The sequence below is a fragment of the Aotus nancymaae genome, unplaced genomic scaffold (assembly GCF_030222135.1).
Source record: "Aotus nancymaae isolate 86718 unplaced genomic scaffold, 86718_ANA_hifiasm-v0.15.2.pri h1tg000016l, whole genome shotgun sequence".
Lineage (NCBI taxonomy): Eukaryota > Metazoa > Chordata > Mammalia > Primates > Aotidae > Aotus > Aotus nancymaae.
The window spans coordinates 65,492,124-65,514,468 of NW_026988428.1; the positions used below are offsets into that span (position 1 = coordinate 65,492,124).

General features: G+C 48.2%; 2 protein-coding genes across 3 annotated transcripts in view; both read left to right on the plus strand.

Moving 5' to 3' along the window:
* The window catches only part of LPCAT3 (lysophosphatidylcholine acyltransferase 3), a 254,920-nt gene that overhangs the window by 124,260 nt on the left and 108,315 nt on the right, over positions 1-22,345 (plus strand). The window lies entirely within an intron of this gene.
* Positions 1,289-12,054, plus strand: C1R (complement C1r). 2 transcript variants are annotated; one of them, XM_021671206.2, is made up of 12 exons: positions 1,289-1,322; positions 1,668-1,720; positions 2,422-2,650; positions 3,871-4,063; positions 4,707-4,853; positions 4,949-5,145; positions 5,454-5,601; positions 5,709-5,830; positions 7,945-8,023; positions 8,380-8,535; positions 10,368-10,442; positions 11,168-12,054. In XM_021671206.2, coding segments are annotated over exons 2-12 (2,130 nt in total). In that variant the 5' UTR covers positions 1,289-1,322; positions 1,668-1,718; the 3' UTR covers positions 11,950-12,054. The 2 variants fall into 2 exon arrangements, with proteins under 2 accessions (XP_021526881.2, XP_021526880.2); XM_021671205.2 differs by lacking the exon at positions 1,289-1,322 and having other exon boundaries at positions 1,537-1,720.

Genomic DNA, 22,345 nt, shown 5'->3' on the forward strand with positions numbered 1-22,345 from the left:
TTAGGATGGTTGGAAGAGCTTCAGCTGAGACTACCTCCTTCCCTGTTCCTTCTGCCCCATTATGAACATACAGTGTGTGCGTGCACGCACGCGTGCACGCACACACACACACATACACACTGCTGTTGGGATATTAATATGCAGTTTGCTAGATGAGATTCCTCTTCCTCCTCATCCCGTCATCTGGTCCTTGTCCTTCTCCCCTATCTTTTGTCTTTCCTGACCTAACAAGGCTATGGATCATATCCTGATCTGGTCACAGATCAGCCCTCCATCAGGTTCAGTCCTCAGCTCTGACACACAGGCCTGCCGGAGAAACCCTCCAAGGGTTGGTTGATCTTGCACCTTCTGTGTGCCTGCTGTCTAACTACTGATGATTTGGTCACTGCCTGATGGGGAGCTGCATCAGCTCTGTGAATTCTTGCAATCTATTGCCTGGGAAAGTGCCTTGCACATTAGACAGGTAGCCCATAAATGGATGAATGGGGGTGGGGGTAGAAGGGTGGAGGTTGGAGGGATTAATCTCATGAGGGAAACAAGCAGAACCGCTTACAAAGGCTTAAGAACGCAGAGGCCTGCTCTGCAGCCCAAGCCCCACTATGTGATGAAGTGCCATCAGATATTTGGTGCCATGGAGACTTGATGAAGAAAGGCTGCCAAAAACAGTGAAATTGTTTTTTATTTATTTTAATGTTTAAAGATGAGGTCTCACTGTGTTGCCCAGGCTGGTCTCGAACTCCTGGGCTCAAGAGATCTTCCCACCTTGGCCTCGCAAAGTGCCAGGATCACAGGCATGAGCCACCACACCCGGCCAAGAGCACAATTTTAAAGCAGGACACTATAGCCTGATGGACAGAAGTGAAGAGGGCCCCTCCTCCCTCCCAGGGGCCTGGCTTCATCTCAGAAGAACCAAGTCCCTCTTGCTCCACAGCCGCACCCTCAGCCTCAGCCCTGGCAGTTGTGTTGAGCAGATGCTAAGGAGAAGGGGACATTTTACTCCCTCCATAGCTGCCCCAGAGGGTCTCAAACCCAGGGCTGCTTTAGGGTTGCACTGACATGGCCATCCCTATTCTATGTCCAAGTGTCATTCATGGCTAAAGCAGGCCCCGGGGCCCCAAGGCAACCAAGCTCCACTCTCCTCTGCCCGCCCCCACGCACCCTCCTCTGCCCCAGTGTTCCTAGGGCTTCCTCCTGGGCAGGGAAACCCAAGCCATTCTTGGACCAGGGCTGCGGGCTGAATGAGGGCATGAAGAACGGGGACAGAGGGAAAGGACAGTCCAGAAAAGAGAATCCCCCACAACCTGGAGTCTCCCACTGCTTCGGTAGGAACCTTGTAAACACAGCAGCAGCCCTCCCCAAGGAAAGTCTTGAAAGAAAGGAGAAGCTGATCAGATTTAGAGACTGAGGCGTCTGGGCCTCCAACCCCGGGCTACCCGGCCCTAAAAATTCAGACTCCCATCTCCTTAGCCCTTCCCCATATAGACCAGCAGGTGGCACCACCAACAGGGATTTCAAAACCAAAACTAAATTAAAGTGGAAACTCAGATCTTTTGTTTATGCAAATAGTTCATTCCCTCCAGCATTCCTCCGGGAATGGTCCCCCCTCCACTCCACAGAAAACCCTCCCATCCCTGCTGTGCATGACCGCTGCCTTCCTCTGCACACAGTGCATGAAGAGGCTGTCAGAAGAGCCCAGGACTCAACATCAGCCTTGAGAAATGTGAGTAAGGGCGATGGGCACCCAGGTGGGAAGGAGAAGCCAGGGGAGAAGCCAAGGCATGGGAGGCAATTCAGGGAGACAGGAACACCCTTCCCTCCCCACACACCTCGTCATTCCCACTGTGCACACGCGTGGACACGCACAAAGCAGGCCCCATCCCTCCTCCTAATGACCAGAGGAGACCTTGTACATAGAGGCTCATGCCATGGTCCTTTCTTCCCTCTGGGGTCACAGCAGGGAGCAGCGAGAGGAGGGGACCGCCTGCCCTGGAGGGGACCCTCTGTGCATGTATCCCACACTCCACCAATGGTTTCTCCCAGACACTCTTGCTGAGCCTTTGGGACCCCTTTCAGAGAGCCATGACTGGAAACCCTCATTAACTGGCCTCAAGCCAGTTCTATTCCTGGAAGGGGAGGGGAGGGATGTGGCCAGGCAGAGGAGGAGGCTGGGGAGGGAGTATGAGGGGAGTGTGGTGGCCTCTGGACTGGACACTGCCCTGGGGAGGGACACGGATGCAGCAGCTGCAGAGGCTGCCCTCCCCCCACCACCCGCCCCTGCAGAGAACATGCCCGTGAGGTCCAGAATGGGCAGAGAGGAGAATGCCCAGCGGTATGGCCATCTCATCCCCTGCCACGGCCACTGCCCACATGGCAAGAGTGCTGAACCCCTCCAGCTCCAGACACTCTCTTTTGTTTTGGCAGGTGGCTCTTGTACCTCCTGGTGCCGGCCCTGTTCTGCAGGGCAGGAGGCTCCATTCACATCCCTCAGAAGTTCTTTGGGGAGGTGACTTCCCCTCTGTTCCCCAAGCCTTACCCCAACAACTTTGAAACGACCACTGTGATCACAGTCCCCACAGGATACAGGGTGAAGCTCGTCTTCTGGCAGTTTGACCTGGAGCCTTCCGAAGGCTGCTTCTATGACTATGTCAAGGTAGGGGCAGGGTGGGTAGGCAGAGGCAAGACGAAGCAGGGCTCTCTGTGATCTGGGATCGCCCTGCATGGCATGCACACCCCCAGACACAGCCCAGCCCTGCAAAAGCTGGTGGCTGACTGCATCTCTGAGAGCCAGGGGATGCCCTGGATGCGACACCCACTGATGTAGAGGTGAGCACTGAAGGGAGAAGCACAGAGAAGAGAGGGACAGGACCCACTCAGGAAATTCACTGTCCACAGAGTCAGGAAAACCTTCCCCATCTGCTGTCCAGCTGAGAGTCTTTGGGAAACCACTTTGCCTCAGTTCCCTTGTCTCCAAGGAGAAGATCGCCATGGCTGCCCGCCTCAACAGGAACACAGGGACATGAGGAGGAGAAATGTGTGCTCTGGCAGCACAGGAGTAGCCTTCAGCAAGGACATCGGGCTCAGAACCCTCACCTCTGTGACAACCAAGGGTACCTTCCGGGGCCCGTCTTTCTATATCCAGTAAAAATGAGATTCAGGGCTCAAGCAGAGCCTTCGAAGGTCCAATAACTGCGAAGGTCCAAACCATTCCCAGGAGACCCCTGGAAGTTATGCACAAATAACAGGAAAATGGCACGTCTTCCCCGCCCAGAGGACTTGGCACATGTGCAGTGTTGGGGGAGGGCGTTTGGTGGCAGGGCAGGGAGAGGTTGAGGAGGCTGTGAGGAGGAAAGATGAGGGATTAGGCGATACGTGCTGATGCTGAGACTGGTGGGCTTCAGGGCTCGTGTTCAGCCAAGGGCATCAGAAAGCACTTGAAGTATGAATGGTTTGATTAGGTCAAGGGAGAATTGGAAAACAGAAAAAAAAGCAGAGCTGTCCAGGCTCTGGGAATGAGGGGAGGGTAAGTAAAGGCTGGGTAGAGACAACCAGGACCCCAGGGGAACAGGCCACAGGAGGTGATGGGGATGGAGAAGGATCTGAAATCTGCCAGAGGAGCAGAAAGCAGGGAAGGGGTGAGGTACCCCAAAATATGCCAAGAGTGAGTCAGTGGGAGACTCAGGGAACAGTTGAAAGTCACATGGGGAAGGTTGCAGGAGCCGAGCCCAGCAGGTAGTGACCAAGTCGGAGCCTTGTGGTGCATGATTTACTCTGCAGGCCCTAAAAATTTGAGACAGGGAGGACCGTCACTGAGCCACCACGTGGGGCGCCACTCCGCAACAGGTCTTCTACCCCCTGTCCTTCCTCCACCAGATCTCTGCTGATAAGAAAAACCTGGGGAGGTTCTGTGGGCAACTGGGTTCTCCACTGGGCAACCCCCCAGGAAAGAAGGAATTTATGTCGCAAGGGAACAAGATGCTGCTGACCTTCCACACGGACTTCTCCAACGAGGAGAATGGGACCATCATGTTCTACAAGGGCTTCCTGGCTTACTACCAAGCTGTGGGTGAGTAGCCCCCCTAGGGATCCCTTTTCTCTGACCTCAGCCAAGTTGAATGGGGCCCAAGAAAGGGAATCTTGAATCCAAAAAAGCAGAAAGCCTGGCCAGGCGCTGTGGCTCAAGCCTGTAATCCCAGCACTTTGGGAGGCCGAGGCAGGCGGATCACAAGGTCAAGAGATCGAGACCATCCTGGCCAACATAGTGAAACCCCATCTCTACTAAAAGTACAAAAAATTAGCCAGGCGTGGTGGTGGGCGCCTGTAGTCCCAGCTACTCGGGAGGCTGAATCAGGGGAATTGCTTGAAACCGGAAAACAGAAGTTGCAGTGAGCCAGGATCACGCCACTGCACTCCAGCCTGGCGATAGAGTGAGACTGTCTCAAAAAAAAAAAAAAAAAAAAAAAAAAAAAAAATCGGAAAGCCTGGCTTTCCTTGTTCCTTCGCTCAAGAGAGTTTTTCCTAAAGAGGCCTGTCAACCTGGGCTCTGTCACCATGGAGCAGTCCCCAGAGAGCATTGGAGAGGCCTGGAGGTCCGGGTGGCCTAGAGCCGCCTTTGTCTTTAGGCCTCTGGTGAGTGACCTCCGTGAGTTCAGAGCCACCACCCAAGTCTCCCAGCAGTAGCTTAACCCCCCTTCCTGATTGCCTTCCAGACCTCAATGAATGTGCTTCCCAGAGCAAATCAGGGGAGGAGGATCCCCAGCCCCGGTGCCAGCACCTGTGTCACAACTACATTGGTGGCTACTTCTGTTCCTGCCATCCAGGCTACGAGCTTCAGGAGGACAGGCATTCCTGCCAGGGTGAGCCAGAGCGGTGTGGCAGAGGCAGGGGTTGGACAGGGCTTTTTTGGCCAGCCAGAGCGCCCCCCTGATGCCCTGCGGCTCTGCTCTCACAGCTGAGTGCAGCAGCGAGCTGTACACGGAGGCATCAGGCTACGTCTCCAGCCTGGAGTACCCTCAGTCCTACCCCCCTGACCTGCGCTGCAACTACAGCATCCGGGTAGAGCGGGGCCTCACCCTGCACCTCAAGTTCCTGGAGCCTTTTGAAATTGATGACCACCAGCAAGTACACTGCCCCTATGACCAGCTCCAGGTACAGCCATCCTACCCATGAAAGACCCCTTCCTCCCCTTCCGTCCGCACTCGGCTCCTCTTGTCCCAACTTCCTCCTGGATCCCCTGGCCAGCTGGGGCAGGAACGGCCAACATCACCCATGGTCTGGGCAAGTTCCCACACAATTAGAAGTGGGTCGTGGGGATCCCTTTTCACCTTCCCCTGAAAACACACATAAGGCAGGATTTCGTCACCACCACAACCACCCTGGCCACCAGGCTACTACCCAGTTGGCCCTTTGTAAAAATGTCCGAGCTGAAAAAAATATCCTCCCCTCTCCCCTACTAGATCTATGCCAACGGCAAGAACATTGGCGAGTTCTGTGGGAAGCAAAGGCCCCCCGACCTTGACACCAGCAGCAATGCTGTGGACCTGCTGTTCTTCACAGATGAGTCGGGGGACAGCCGGGGCTGGAAGCTGCACTATACCACTGAAAGTAAGGCTGCCTGGGGGCCTCCCTCGATGGCCGGCAATGGGGAAGCAGTGGGAAGAAGGAGGGACAAGTGGCTCTGAAATAAATATGTCCTCTGGTCTCCCTAATAGTCATCAAGTGCCCCCAGCCCAAGACCCTAGACGAGTTCACCATCATCCAGAACCTGCAAACTCAGTACCAGTTCCGTGACTACTTCATTGCTACCTGCAAGCAAGGCTACCAGCTCATAGAGGTGAGAGCCCAGGGCTAAGGGGAGAGAGCTGGCCCAGTATCCCAGGAGGAATTCAGATGATGTGTCCACAGAGGACTCAGCCTCATCCCAGCTGGAGTCATAGATGTTTCAGCTAAACGCGTCCCCTGGTCCACCAGCTCTCAAACTTGCTGCCCACTTAAAACAGAGTTTAAAAATCCTGGAAGATTGCTAGAGCCCAGTCATTCAAGGCCACTGTGAATAGCCCCTGCACTCCAACCTGAGCAATATAGCAAGACTCTGTCTCTAAAAAACAAAAATAAACAAATAAATAAATACTGAGGTCAGGGGCCCCCAACAGAGACTCTGATTCCATTGGTCTGGAGTACAGCCTGGGCATCAGGACTATTTGAAGGTACCCAGGTGATTCTAATGTGCAGCCAAGTTTCATAACTATCGCCCTAGTTCAATAACTCAAGAGAGCTGAAGGAAGTGAAAAGTAAGGGCGGAGATGTAGTGACTCATCAGCATCACATAGCGATTTTGTACGGCAGGGACTAGGACCCAAATCTCCTGCCTCCTGCTCCAGGGCTCTTTTACACATGTTGGTGGTCTCACCCTGGGCCCACCATCTTGTTCTCAGCTTTGCAGATTCAGGAAGGAATATGTTTTCATCCATTGATCAATCTCACAAAAGCTGGTAAACTAAAAAGTCTCTGTCTCTCTGGACAGAGACTCATGACTGGACATCCCAACCTTGTTCAGTAGGTCCACTGGGAAGACTTAATCAGCATCAAACAAGAGACCTTTGATATGTCCTTAATTCATAGTTACTTCATTTAATGCACATTTAAAGTGTCTACTGTCAGGCACTATCCTAGATGTGAGAGGTTCAGTAAAAAGAAACCCACATAGTCACACAGCCTTTGTGGAGCTCACATTTGAATGTTGCATCAAGCCGAGTTCACCTGATGCATTGTTCTTTACTCCAGGGTGCTTCCAGCTCCATCAGGAGGATTGGGTGGGTGTCCTGGGTCCAGAAGACTGGAGACTAACAATCTCTTTGCTCATATTACAACCCTCCCTTGCCTGTGCCACCCACTGCCCTTATTTTTGTCTTTGTCATTCACATCACAGAATTTAAAGCAAGTCACATCATTTCTCCCATTACCTACATTTTACTCAGACATTCTAGTTCTCAGACACATTCTCTTGCAACCTTTTCCAGGGCTAACCCTATGGAATGATTTTTGGTCTTTTTGTTTTGTTTTTGAGAGAGAGTGTTGCTCTGTCACCCAAGCAGTGGCACGATCTCAGCTCACTGTAAACTCCGCCTTCCAGGTTCAAATGATTCTCCTGGGGCAAGCTACTCAGGTCCCTCGGCCACCCAAGTAGCTGGGATTATAGGCATGTGCCACCATGCCTGGCTAATTTTTGTATTTTTAGTAGAGACGGGGCTTCTCCATGTTGCCCAGACTGGTCTCGAGCTCCTGGCCTCAAGTGATCTGCCTGCCTCGGCCCCCCAAAGTGCTGGGATTACAGGCGTGAGCCACCACATCTGGCTGATTTTTGGTCTTAATAAAACTCATTCATACTGTCCAGTAACTTTTCATTTCAGAGACTGCCATTTCCTAGTCTTGTCCCTGCTCAACAGCAACAGCACTTCACATACGTCAGCATCTCCAGTACCTTTCAAAGGGGCGAGGTGGCACTAGTATTTTAGGGAAGGCCTTTGTCCTCAGGAGAGATAAAGGGATGCAGGCCTGGAGGCCGGGGACTCCAGTGAGAGAAACATGGTTCTGCCCTGGAGCACAGACTTTTGTTTCGATACAGAAAACACTCAAACGGTGGCTTGCAATTTTTTAAAATTACAAATTGTGGGATTCGATTGGACCTCAGTGGGAACAGGCCGCGATCTAGAGAGAGGATGATCCTGTCTATCAATTAGCCCTGTTCTGACTTGCTGCAGTGTGGCTCAGTGCTCCTGTCGGTAACTCAGGCTGGGGAGAAGGAAGAAGGAGCCACATCCATGGGGGAGCCAAGGGTCTGAGAGCCTGAATGTCTTCGTATTGCCTTCCCCTCCCGTGTGGAGAGAGCAGGAAGGGGAGCTGCATTGCTTCTTGGCACTGATGGCACCTCTATCCTCTGCCCAACAGGGGAACCAGGTGCTGCACTCCTTCACAGCTGTCTGCCAGGATGATGGCACATGGCATCGTCCCATGCCCAGATGCAAGAGTAAGTCACAATTCAGGGATGCGACCCTGGAGACCTCTTACCTCCAGCCTTGAGGATGTGGGTCAAGAAAGAGGGGTCCAGACTAAGCCTCTTTAAGAGACCCTTCCCCTGACTTGTGCTTTGATGCCTATGGCCCATCTCAGGAATCAGTGAGCCCTCTTCTCAGCAGGATGGATGGGCTCTACCCAGAACTGAATTTCACTCCATCCAACTCCTGTCCATTGCAAGTACCCTCCCCACTGACTATATTTTCTAAGGTTCTCAGCCTGCGCTGCAAGTAGACAACTCACATTCCCCTCACTGAAGTTCCAGGATGGTCATTCTCAGCTCTCACCGTGCCCTGTGTTCTCTCCAAGTCAAGGACTGTGGGCAGCCCCGAAACCTGCCTAACGGTGCCTTCCGTTACACCACCACAATGGGGGTGAACACCTACAAGGCCCGTATCCAGTACTACTGCAAGGAGCCATATTACAAGATGCAGACCAGAGCCGGCAGCAGCGAGTCCGAGCAAGGTAGGGACCAATGCAAATGGAAATTTCCTCCTTCCATCCCTTGGGACATCCTCTGAGATTTCTCCCAGTAGATCCCTAGGGAATACATATTAAAGTATCTGCCAGGGTACTGGCTTCAGGGGCCTAAATTATAGTGCTTGGAGGAACCTAGTATGTTTGAAGAAGGAGGCATCTGAGCTGATGCAAAGAAAAGATTCAAATCTCATAAACACCTTGCTGTCACCACATCATCCCCACTACCACCATTGCCTCCACCACACCCCCACTGCTACCCTCACTGCCATCACCACCACTACCAGTAACAACACCAGCATCTCTACCAACAGCATCAACACCAGCACAATCACCACCATCACTACACTCGACACCGTTACCAATACCACCATCACTACTACCATTGTCACCACCATTACCAACACCACCATCAGCACCACCAACACCACTAGCACCACCATCACCATTACCAACATCATCGTCACCACCAACACTCACATCACCATCACACCAATATCACTATCACCATTACCAACACCACCATCACCACTACCATCATCACCACCATCATTACTAACACTATTACCAATACCACTGTCACCACCACCACCAATGCCAACACCAACACCACCATCACCACTAACAACACCATCATCACTACCACCATTACCAACACCATCATACCACCACTACCACCATCACCATACCACCATGAACAATACCACCATTAACACCACCACTGTCACCACCAACACCAGCACCACGATCACGACCACCATTAACAATACCAACGCCATCATCACCACTAATACCACCATCACCACTACCACCATGAACAATACCACAATTAACACCACCACTGTCACCACCAACACCAACACCACAATCACCACCACCGTTACCAATACCACCAACACCATTACCAACACCATCATCACCACTAATACCACCATTACCACTACCACCATCACCACTACCTCCATGAACAATACCACCATTAACAACACCACTGTCACCACCACCACCACAATCACCACCATTACCAACATCAGCACCACCATCACCACCAACACCAACACCTCAGTCTTCACCACCATCGTGACCACTATAGCTAAGTCAGTGAAATTTCCCCCTCCATTTGTGATTTTTTGCACTTAGTTTTACTAAATGACTCTTACTCATTAGTGAGCATTTTTCAATCTTTTTTTAAAATATAAGAAATCACATACATTATAGGTTTGAAACACAACAAAAAAGGGGAAAAAAGTCTAGATTATAAATGGTATTCGTTAAGAGCTGGGCTTTGGAGTCAAACAACTGCTTGCATCTTGGTTCTGGCACTTAGAAGTTACATGACCCTGTGCAAATTATTTAAGCTCAGGTTTCTTCAGCCACAAAATGAGAATAATACACACCCGCAAGTGTCCCTGTAGTGTTTAAATGAGATCATGCAGATAAAGTGCTTAGCAACAAGCATGGCACATTTTCAGCAATCAGAAGCTGTAGCTACAATTATTGTCTATGATTCCACCACCAAGACGTAATCACTGATAAGATTTTGATATATTCTTTCTGGTTTTTATGTCTGCCTTCACAAACAGGGATCACAGCAAACATTTATTAATAGTTAAGCATTCTGATTTTTTTTACTTGACATTAAAACAAAATATATGTCTAGAGTCTCTAAACACTTGAAATTCTTTCCTTCTAGAGTTGAGCCTTTGACCTTTGACCCTTGTCGTGTTGGCTCTGCCCTGCCCCTCTCCCCATTGAGCACATGCAACCTAGTTTTCTTACCCATCACCTCCCAACTTGATTCTTGCCTCCTCTGCCCTCAGGGGTGTACACCTGCACAGCACAGGGCATTTGGAAGAATGAGCAGAAGGGGGAGAAGATTCCTCGGTGCTTGCCAGGTGAGTGGAAACCCTCTGGGGCTATCCTCAGGGTCTTTTGCAGCCTGCAGGGCCTCAGAAGCAGCATGACCCAGAGAAAGGAGACAGAGAAGGAGGGGAGAGGGGAACATCCCAGGAGAAAGGGAGAGAGGGACAGAGTGCTGGATTCAGTACCGAAATGCTGGCATTTTCACTAAGCAGATGGGAAATCAGAGAGTAAAAACAACAGGAGACACTCCAAGAAGAAATAAGCGAGAACAAGGAGCTGGTCCTGGTGGCTCACACCTGTAATCCTAGCGCTTTGGGAGGCCGAGGCAGGCGGATCACCTGAGGTCAGGAGTTCGAGACCAGCCTGGCCAACACAGTGAAACCCCATCTCTACTAAAAATACAAAAATTAGCCAAGCGTGGTGGCACATGCCTGTAGTCCCAGCTAGTTGGGTAGCTAAGGCACAGGAATTGCTTGAACCCGGAAGCGGAAGTTGCAATGAGCTGATATTGCGCCACTTCACTCCAGCCTGGGCAACAGAGCAAGGAGTCTCAAAAAATAAATAATAAATAAAAATAAACAAGAACGAGGAGAAGAGCCTCTCAATAGGCCAATGAAGGAGGTGTGAGGATGGGAGGAGAAAGAGAAAAGAGCCAGGAGCCAGGAAGAGAGAGCAAACGGGGAGCTGGCTGGCCACAGAAGGAAGAGGTGTGGGACCTGGAGATGACTTGCCCTTGTCTTCCCTGTCTCCCCCTCAGTGTGTGGGAAGCCCGTGAACCCCGTGGAACAGAGGCAGCGCATCATCGGAGGGGCAAAAGCCCAGATGGGCAACTTCCCCTGGCAGGCGTTCACCAATATCCACGGGCGCGGGGGTGGGGCCCTGCTGGGCGACCGCTGGATCCTCACGGCTGCCCACACCCTCTATCCCAAGCAACACAATGCGCAAAGCAACGCCTCCTTGGATGTGTTCCTGGGCCACACAAATGTGGAAGAGATCATGAAGCTGGCAAATCACCCCATCCGCAGGGTCAGCATCCACCCCGACTACCGTCAGGATGAATCCCACAATTTTGAGGGGGACATCGCCCTGCTGGAGCTGGAAAATAGTGTCACCCTGGGTCCCAACCTCCTCCCCATCTGCCTCCCCGACAACGAGACCTACTATGACCTGGGCTTGATGGGCTATGTCAGTGGCTTTGGGGTCATGGAGGAGAAGATTGCTCATGACCTCAAGTATGTCCGTCTGCCCATAGCTAATCGAGAGGCCTGTGAGAACTGGCTCCGGAGAAAGAATAGGATGGATGTGTTCTCTCAAAACATGTTCTGTGCTGGGGACCCATCTCTAAAGCAGGATGCCTGCCAGGGGGATAGCGGGGGCGTTTTTGCAGTAAGGGACAAGAACACTGATCGCTGGGTGGCCACAGGCATCGTGTCCTGGGGCATCGGGTGCAGCAGGGGCTATGGCTTCTACACCAAAGTGATCAACTACGTGGACTGGATCAAGAAGGAGATGGAGGAGGAGGAGGAGGAGGAGGACTGAGCCCAGAATTCACTAGGTCTGAATCCAGAGAGCAGTAGGGGAAAAAAAATCTGACCAGTTCTTGATAACCACTAACAGTCTCTATTAAAATTACTGATGCAGAAAGCCTGTGTGAAATTCTCTTTCCTGTAGTCCCATTGACGTACTTTACCTGAAACAACCCAAAGGGCACCCTTCTTTCTTGCAAGGATTGCAGAGGATACAGTTATCAATCTCTAGCTGACACTTTCCTTTTCCACTTTTATGCCATTGGGTCATTGCATACAACTTTTTCCAAATAAAATTGTATGAGAAGTGCCAGTGTACAAAATGAGTCAAAAGTTGTATTTAATTTATACAAAAATATTTTGTAAGGAAGGTCATGTTTAAAACACTTAAGAAAGTAACAACAATGAAGTTTATGCACACATTTACAATTAGGGTTATGGATAGCAATAAATATCTGTGTTTGGTTTTGATTGTACAATATAAAGAAAATCCTGATTTTCCCACATGCATAGTTGGAAATATAACAGCTTTATTTTTTTTTTGAGACAGAGCCTCACTCTGTCACCCAGGCTGGAGTGTAGTGACGTAATCTTAGCTATCTGCAACCTCTGCCTCTAGGGTCAAGCGATTCTCTTGCCTCAGCCTCCTGAGTAGCTGGAATTACAGGCACCTATCACTACTGCCCAGCGCTATTTTTTTTGGTATTTGTAGTGGAGATGGGCTTTGCCATGTTGGCCAGGCTGGTCTCAAACTCCTGACCTCAAGTGATCCGCCTGCCTTGGCCTCCCAAAGTGCTGGGATTACAGGCTTGGGCCACCGCACCTGGCCTATAACAGATTTTTTATTAACAGCTCAGCTTCTAATCTCTAAATATTCCTTAGGCAAAAAGAGCGCTATGAAATGTTTTGTTTTGTTCTGTTTTGTTTTCTGCCCCCCGCCCCAAAATTTTTCTTTCCAAGTTGAATCACTAACCATATAGTTAAATCACTTGTATTCTTTAAGATACCTTTAAAGATCAGAAAAAGACCCAGAGCTTGGATTAAGCATTATTAAGCATTTGCAATAGAACAGTATCACAATGTTATTGCACAATTGACTGTTCCAGACTTGTTTAAACAATTTTATATGACCCAGCACACACAGGTCTGAACTTAAGAAGACCAGCAGAGTTAAAACATTCCCAAGTGATGAGTGTTTTTTTAACTTTTTTTTTTTTTAGACAGAGACTCATTCTATCGCCCAGGCTGGAGTGCAGTGGCTCAATCTCAGCTCACTGCAGCCTCCACCTCCCAGTTTCAAGGGATTCTCATGCCTCAGCCTCCCAAGTAGCTGGGATTACAGGCATATGCTACCATGCCTGACCAAAGTGATGATGAGTTAGTTTATAAGCCCAAATGCAGGTACACAATCCCATATTTGACACCCTCAGGGGCAAGTACTGTTCAATATTCAAGATTCTATAGATTTCAGAATGTAATACACTCTATTATAGGATGTCCCCAGCAGGGTCCAGAGCAGCACCCTGTAATAAAATAGATGAACAATTCTTTGCAAAAAAATTTTGATATTCATAATAAGTGAGATTAAAAGAAAAAACTCTAGCTATCCATCCATTCAGGTCAGATTTTGCCATTAAATAAGTTTTGGTGCCATAATTACAAAAGCACTTTCCGTTTTTAGATCATTTTGGATTTCAGGAATGTGGACCTGTATAGGCAGAAATGACAAAAGAAACTTTTCCCACAGCCTACACAAAAGCATACAGAAATGGTGTGATAATACACTTAAGGAGTATACATTTATTCCAGGTTTGGTTTTTGTTTTTTTTTTTTTTTTTTTGGTTTGTTTGCTTTTTTGAGACAGAGTTTCGCTCTTGTTGCCCAGGCTGGAGTGCAATGGCACAATTTCGGCTCAATGCAACCTCCACTTCCCAGGTTCAAGTGATTCTCCTGCTTCAGCCTGCTGAGTAGCTGGGATTATAGGCATGCGCACCACTCCTGGCTAACTTTGTATTTTTAGTAGAGATGGGGTTTCTCCATAGTGCTGAGATCACAGGCATGAGCCACTGCATCTGGCCTATTCCAGGTTTTTAATGATTAGAAATGCTTTCAGAAGTGAAGCACCTTCAGCATTCTACCAAGGACTGGAGTGGAGTGGAGTGGAGATGAGGGTAGTAAAAATGAAACAAATAAAAACAAAAAACCACTGAACCATATTATTTCTTTTTTTCTTTTTTATTTTTTTCTGAGATAGAGTCTTGCTCTGCTGCCCAGGCTGGAGTGCAATGACAAGATCTCAGCTCACTGCAATCTCCACCTACCAGGTTCAAGCAATTCCTGCCTCAGCCTCCCAAGTAGCTGAGACTACAGGTATGCACCACCACGTCTGGCTGATTTTTGTATTTTTAGCAGAGATGGGTTTTGCCATGTTGGCCAGGCTGGTCTCGAACTCCTGATCTCAGGCCAAGCTTGGCCTGAACCATATTATCTCTAAAGTTCCTGGAAACTAAGATTCTGGGTCCCTTATTCCTTTATCTTTTTTTTTTTTTTTTTTTTTTTTTTTTGAGACAGAGTCTTGCTCTGTCACCCAGGCTGGAGTGCAGTGGTCTGATCTCAGCTCACTGCAACCTCCACCTCCCAGGTTCAAGTGATTCTCCTGCCTCAGCCTCCCAAGTAGCTGGGATTACAGAGTGCCCATCATTATGCCCAGCTAATTTTTTATTTTTGTACTTTTAGTAGAGACAGTGTTTCACCATGTTGGCCAGGCTGACTCGAACTCCTGACCTCAAGTGATCTGCCAGCCTCGGCCTCCCAAAGTGCTGGGATTACAGGCATGAGCCACCACGCCCAGCCCTCTTATTCTTATTTTAATAATCAGAGGAGTCCCCAGGAGAGTCAGATGATCCCTCTGACCTTCTAATTCCCACCCCCCTGACCCAAACTCATATGTGTCTTATTCTTAAAGTGCACTGGAATAGGAAAATACAGACAAAACCAATGATCCTGACCCAAACTCATATGTGTCTTATTCTCAAAGTGCACTGGAATAGGAAAATACAGACAAAACCAATGATCTGTGAATAGACAGTTCACAGAAAAGAAAATATAAATTGCTTTGAGGCTTTGGGGCTTAACTTTACTCATGATAAGGAAAATATTTAAATAAATAAAATGCCATCTTTTACCTATAAGATTGGCAAAAAATAATATACCATGTTGTTGAAAAGGTAGAGAAAGAGTCAATCTCACACATTGTTTTTTGGAATGTATATTGGTACAAACCCTACAGAGAGCAATTTGGTAACAGATAACCAAAATTACAAATACGTATGCCTTTTCACTCACCAATCCACTTCTAGGAATTTAGCCCACATTTTCTCACATATTAAATAAACGACACATATAGTTAGTCATTGCAGCATTGTTTATAATAACAAAATATTAGGATCCTGCATTCTGAAAGGTATCTGGTACTGAAGTTTCAGGTAAATTACGGAATCTCCAAATAACGAAATACAATGTAACCATTCAATCTTTACTACAGACAGCACGGTAAGTGAAAAAAAGTAAGATGCAGAATAGTGTGTATAATACATTACCATTTCCATATGTAGCCGGGCGTGGTGGCACACACCTGTAGTCCCAGCTACTCGGGAGACTGAGGTGGGAGGATGGCTTGAGCCTGGGAGATCAAAGCTGCAGTGAACTGTGATCACACCACTGTATTTCAGCCTGGGCAACACAGCAAGGCTCTGTCTCAAAAATAAATGAAATAAAATAAAATGCTACTATTTGTATACATAGGAGTAGGCATATACCACTTACATATGTATAAAAGATCACTGGAAAGATGTACAAAAAATATTGGTGGCCTCTGGGAGGCACAGGAAAAGTTATCATCGTATGCTCTTTTGATCTTTCAAGTGTTCAAACATGTAGGTGTTTTATCTAGTCAAAAAATAGATGGTGCTCTTTAAAAAAAAAAATTTAGGCTGGAAGCAGTGGCTCACACCTGTAACCCAAGCACTTTGGGAGGCCAAGGTTGGAGAATCGTCTGAGCTCAGGAGTTCAAGACCATCCTGGTCAGAACAAATTGGTGACATCGGATGTAATAAAGATAAATAAAAAAGAAAACTTGAAAGAAGATCAACCTGGGCAATACAGTGAGATTCCACTGCTACAAAAAATTAAAAATTAGCTGTGCATGGTGATGTGTGCCTGTGGTCCTAGCTACTCGGGAGGCTGAAGCAGGAGAAATACTTGAGCCCAGAAATTTGAAGCTCCGGTGAGCAATGATCACGCCACTGCACTCCAGCCTGGGCAACAGAGCAAGACCCTGTCTCAAAAGTATATATAGAAAATAAAAATTTTAAAATTTGAAAGAAGTAGCCTCACTGAAAAAGTTGACATGTATCAAAGATTGGAGGAAGTTAGACATTCAGAGACCTAGGGAAAGGACATTCCAGGAAGAAGCCAAGGGCCGTGAAGCGAGAAACTACCTGACCCATCAGAGAATGCGCAGACAGCCAATGCCGTGTTCTGGGTGGAGTGTTCCATTCGCACATGTTGAAAGGCTCAACTCTGGCTTCTGATTTGAAGACAAGTCTATAGCTAAAAAAAGGGCATAAAAGGGACCAGTTAGGTGGCAATTATAGTAATCCAGGCAAGAAGTAACAGTAGCTCAGAGCAGGGGTGCGGTGGAAGTGATGGGAAGCAGTCAGATTATGGTTAAAACTTAAAGAAGAGCCGAAGGGTTTCCTGATGGAGTAGACACTGGAAGGGGAGGGTTAAGAAGAGTGACATCGGCTTGATGGGGATGAGTACAAGAAAAGCAGGTCTGATAGGTTCTGTTTGGAACAGGCTGATTTTCAGATGCCTACTAGATTAGGGCCAAGATGGAGGAGAATTAACCCCCCCACCTGAACCAAACAACAACGAAAAAGAGCAAAACATATGAAATAACAGTGTTTGAGACACGGGACATTGGACCAAAAAAAACAATGATCCCTGAGAGACTGGGCCCCGTTTACTGCCTTGAGAGAGTTTCCAAGCTGAGTCGCTAAAAGGAGACATCCAGGTAGGACTCAGTCAGCTCCCCGACTTGAGGAGACACAGCCCCAGGTCCAGGAAACCAAGCCCCTGGAGGTCACAGAACTGAGGATTGGGGAGGAGAAAGCTACACAGAGAGATGGCCAGAGGTCTGCAGAGGATCCCACAAGTATTCAGCTGAGTACAGCTCAGCACTCACATGTGAGAAAACTACCTGAGGATGGGGAGAATCCCGGTAACATCAGCGGAGGGAACGCCACCCAGCAATCAGCAGGCCTGGGAACAGTGCCTGATGCCACCAGCCAGCCTGAAAACCATCATCCCCCACAGGGCATTGGGAAGAGAATGCAGGAAGATCTGGCCTGTTGTAGGGCCCAGGCTGACCAGGACTGCGACCACTGAGGTAGGAGGAAAACCTGGGGAGTTCAGTATGCAGAAGCCAAGGAAAGAAAGTACATGAAGGTGGAGACGAAGACTGAGGATCCATCCTTGGATGGAGCAGTGTCAAAGTCACTGGTGATCCAGAAAAACACAGCAGGGTGGAATGATAGGGAGAAAAGCCAGAGTCAGAGCCGGAGAGAGAGTGGGAGAATAGAAACTAGAGAGGGTATAATCAATTATTTTTAATAATTTGCTGCAAACTGAAACAAATAAATAGGGAAAACTGTTGGAGGAATTGTGGTCCAGAGAACCTGTTTTCAGTTTAGAGGAACTACAACATGTTTATAGACTGATGAGAATTAAAAAATAGGGAGGGAAATGGTGATGGTGGATAGGGGTGGGCGGAGATGGAATCCAGTTGGAAGCATGGATAAGTCGCCAGTGGATAAGATAACACGCAGGCCAGCTGAGTATAGGAGAACAGATGCCAGTATTGAGTAGATGTGGTGGTGGGAGAAACTCTCTTCTATGCTTCATATGTCCTGGTGAGGTAGAAAATAAGGTCATCAGCTGAGAATGGGGATGGAGAATTTCAGGAGTGTGAGAAGAGAGAAGAAATGAAATAGTCATCTAGGACCGTGGGATTTAGAGCGGATTAGGGAATTTTGATTGCCTGGGAACATGAAGGGTTCATTTGAGACTCATGGCCAATAATTAAAAGGGAGACAGTTGTCCTTTTGTGAGACAGCCTCACCTTTTTTGAGACAGTTGTGTGAGCGCGTGTGTCTTCCAGCCACTAGCAGCCGTACCAGTTCAGGCATAGAGGAGGCAGGGTTTTGTCAAGTGAGCATATTAAAACCAAAGAAGAGCCAGATGTGATGGTTCATGCCTACAATCCCAGCACTTTGGGAGGCCAAGGAGAGAGGATCGCTTGAGGCCGAGAGTTCAAGACCAGCCTGGGCAACATAGCAAGACCCTGTTTCTACAAAAAATTTTAAAATTAGCCAGGTGTGGTGGTGCATGCCTGTAGTCTCATTGTCTCAGGAGGCTGAGGTAGGAGGATCCCTTGAGCCCAGGAGTTTGGGGCTGCAGTGAGTTGTCATTATGCCACTGTACTCCAGCCTGGGAAACAGAGTGAAACCCTGTTACAGAGAGAGAAACAAAGGAAGGAAGGAAGGATGGATGAAAGGAAGGAAGGAAGGAAGGAAGTAGGGGGGGAGGGAAGAAGGAGGGAAGAAGGAAGGAAGAGGGAGGAAGGGAGGGAGGAGAGAAAGAGAGAAATAGGAAGGAAGGAGGCAGGAAGCGAGGGAGGAAGGAGAGAAAGAAAGAGAAATAGAGAGAGGAAGGAAGGAGAGAAAGAGAAATAGGAAGGAAGGAAGGAAAATAACAGACATGCACGAAAGAAAGTCACATTTTCAGAGAATAGATGATGACAGTGAGGACAGCACAGGATACAAAAAAAAAGGGGCAAGCCACCAAGGACCAGGAAAAGAGACCTGAAAGGCTTAGGGCCACTTAAGGCAAACTCAGGCAACTTCATAAATTGCTGGAAAAAAATGTACATAAATTATATCACAATTATGTGACAGAGCAGGTAAAGTTCATCTAGGTCCAGCCTAGGTGATCAATGTTTTCCAAAATCTCTCCTCGGGATATCCGCCTTTTTGTCTCTGAGCTTTTTGGGTTCAGCCGTGTCCCCCACAACCAGCCTCTGCTTGGCCCTATGAGCAGATCACACTCTCCCTCTGGGGTCTTCATTCCTGCTCAGGTCTGAGAGCACTCACCTGCAGTGGCCCCCGGATTCCACCTCTCTGCTGTCCTGACTTCTCCCCCAACTAGGTGCCCAGGCACTTCTTTGCTTTCATCCCTGCTTCAGTGAATTTTTATCCTGTTAATTTTTATTTCTGTGAATTTTTATTCTAACCATCCTCTTTTATTTTTTCTGTTGGAAACCTTAAGTTCTCCTTGCTTTCTGTCAAAGAGAGATCAAGAAACATTTTCATTTTATCCATGATTAGGCAGATGCCCAGAAAATCCTGAGCATATTATGCCAAAAATATTTTACACTCAGTCCTAAGCAATGAAGACAAAAGAAATAATTTGCTTTCACATTAAACCTAAAGGGAGATAGATACAAACAGCCCATTTGGAGATGAGGCAGAATACAATGGTTACAATCAGAATGAGCTCCTTCCTGGCAGCTACAGGTCTTCTCTGTCCTTTGTAGTCCTTTGTAAAGGAAGAGAGTTTTGTTTTTGTTTTTGTTTGAGATGGAGTCTCGCTCTGTTGCCCAGGCTGGAGTGCAGTGGCACGATCTTCGTTCACTGCAACCTCCGCCTCCCAGGTTCAAGCGATTCTCCTGTTTCAGCCTCCTGAGTAGCAGGGATTAAAGGAGCACACCACCACGTCCAGCTAATTTTTGTATTTTTAATACAGACGGGTTTTACCATGTCTGTCAGGCTGGTCTCAAACTTCTGACCTCGCCATCCACCCGCCTCGGCCTCCCTAAGTCCTGGGATTACAGGCGAGAGATATTTTTAAAACAGATGCTGCATCCCCAGGAAATAGGGTCCATCAGAGATTTTCCCTGTAGGTTTTGCTTTGGGGAGTTTCCCCATTGCGGTTCCTGTTGTCGCAACTTCATCTCCCCCAATATGTCCCGTCTCCGCCTTTCTCTGGATCAAGGGTGGACATATCCAAAATCAGTTTCCTCTTAGCACAACTGAGAGAAGCTGGATCTTTCCAACGTGTCTTTTTACAATTGTAAAAGAAAATAAAAAAGAAAAGTGTGATTACAAAAAGGTGGCATGAGGGAAATCTTTGTAGTGATGGAATTGTTTCGTATGTTGACTGCAGAGGTGCTTACATGACTCTCCAATGTGGTAAACACAAAACTGTGCGTGTACATTGTACCAAGAAGTTTCCTGGTTTAGATATTGTACTGTAGTTACCTAAGAGGTAGTCATTAGGGGAAACTGGCGAAGAGTACACAGCACCTCTCTGTACTATCTTTGAAACTTCCTGTGACCATGTCAAAAGAAAAAGGGTTTTGTTAAAACATTATTTAAAAAACCATGGCAGAGTTTGTGGATTTCATCAAGATTAAAGTTTTCTCATACGTGTGTGTGTGTGTGTGAGAGAGAGAGAGAGCGAGAGAGAGAGAGAGAGAGATAGAGAGATGGAATCTCACTCTGTTGCCCAGGCTGGAGTGCAGTGGTGCCATCTCACCTCTGCAATCCCAGGTTCAAGCGATTCTCCTGCCTCAGCCTCCCAAGTAGCTGGGTTGCACGTGCCACCACACCCAGCTAATTTTTGTATTTTTAGTAGAGACAGGGTTTCACCATGTTGGCCAGGCTGGTCTCAAACTCCTGACCTCAGGTGATTCACCCACCTTGGCCTCCCAAAGTGCTGGGATTACAGGCATGAGCCACAACACCTGGTCTCATATTTTTCATTTTAAAAATAATAACCAAAATGCAGGAAAAAAGTCACATTTCCACAGAATATGTTTCTGATTCTAGCCGTCACTGTAAAGGAATCTTTATATTCCCAGGATCCCTTCTAGCCCCTTCTGGGCTGGTCCAGTTTCAAGCAGGTTCCTTTGTTTCAAGTCCTCTTGACCACTGAACATTGTCTTTCCTCCCTGGCATGAGTTGCTGACCCACCAGTCCATTTTCTTCTGACCAAAGAAAAGTGACAATTCACCTCTGTAAGGCCGGTTGCTTCGCAGGGGGCTCGGACACACCCCCACCCTCTCCGGGAGCTCGGACACATCCCCTGCCCCCCGCCCGGAGCCTGGGAAAAAAGCCCCGCCAGGATCTACCTGATACTATTTTGTCCCATCTGGGCCCCACTCCCTGTCTGCCATTTTGTCTTCCTGCCTACTATTTTGTCCCATCTGGGCCCCACTCCCTGCCTACTATTTTGTCCTATCTGGGCCCCACTCCCTGCCATTTTGTTCCATCCAGCCCTACTCCCCTCCATTCTGTCCCACTTACTTTGGGCACAACCAATCAGACGCCTCCACTCCCTATAAAACCCCCTGCCTGAGAGGAGTCCGCGGACTTCTCCGGCCCCTCCTGTCTGGACCGCAGAACCTCACCCGGGAGCCTGAATAAATTCCTTCGCATTGGATTATTTTCATGCTGGCCTCAGTTTCTTCATTTTAAACGCAGCAAGAACCCAAGGACAAACCTTACAACCTCCTTAAAAAGTTAAATCTTTTCCTGAGTTTCAGATGAAGTAGACATATGTTCCCAAGTAACTTGCAAGGTACTGTAGGGAGGAGACCCCGTAATGCGGAGGCAGGAACCAAAGGCCTCGGCCTATTTCCATATAAATAATGAAGAAGAAAGTAACTAGAAATATGACCGTAGTAGTTATTTGTTATTCATATGTGATCTTAGTTATTCATAGGTGATCTTAATTCTTTTATTAATGCCTCTCAGGTCGGAAGTGTGAACCTGGGGTGACACTGTGAAATGAATGACTCTAAGGCAAGATGCTTTAAGCCCTCTGTCACGCCCCTGTAAGGGCTGCTGGATGGCGCCTCTGCTGTGCAGCAGCGCCAGTGCTGGGAAAGTGCCCGCTGTTTAGCCAGCTAGAGAAGGAGATGTCCAAGATGGCCAAGACATCTCCATCCTCAGGGGAGTTAGGAGAAAACTCTGCTGCTCCAAGCTCTTGCAGTAGACCTGGCGGCTGTCAGGTAGGCCCGCAGACATCCGGGGGCTTAACTGTCTCTATGTGATGCTGTGCTTCAGCGGTCACGTTCCATGTCAACCTCATGATCCGCTTCTGCACCTGGTTCCTTTTTTCTTGCAAGAAATAATCAGTAAAAGTAACGTAAATCTTAATGTTTTTGGACAAGTATGGAAAAGGTGCCCCTTACCTCATCTTGGCTCAGAAAATTCCTGAGCCCCTACCTGTTTGACACATGATGTACTTGACCCTATCACAGCCACGCCTTGCCCCCGGTCACC

What these genes read in the sequence shown, in the direction of transcription:
- C1R (XM_021671206.2), top strand. An exon ending in CAGCAGCGAGTCCGAGCAAG is followed by an intron (nt 8,536 to 10,367) that starts GTAGGGACCAAT and finishes CTCTGCCCTCAG; the next exon opens with GGGTGTACACCTGCACAGCA. An exon ending in GATTCCTCGGTGCTTGCCAG is followed by an intron (nt 10,443 to 11,167) that starts GTGAGTGGAAAC and finishes TCTCCCCCTCAG; the next exon opens with TGTGTGGGAAGCCCGTGAAC.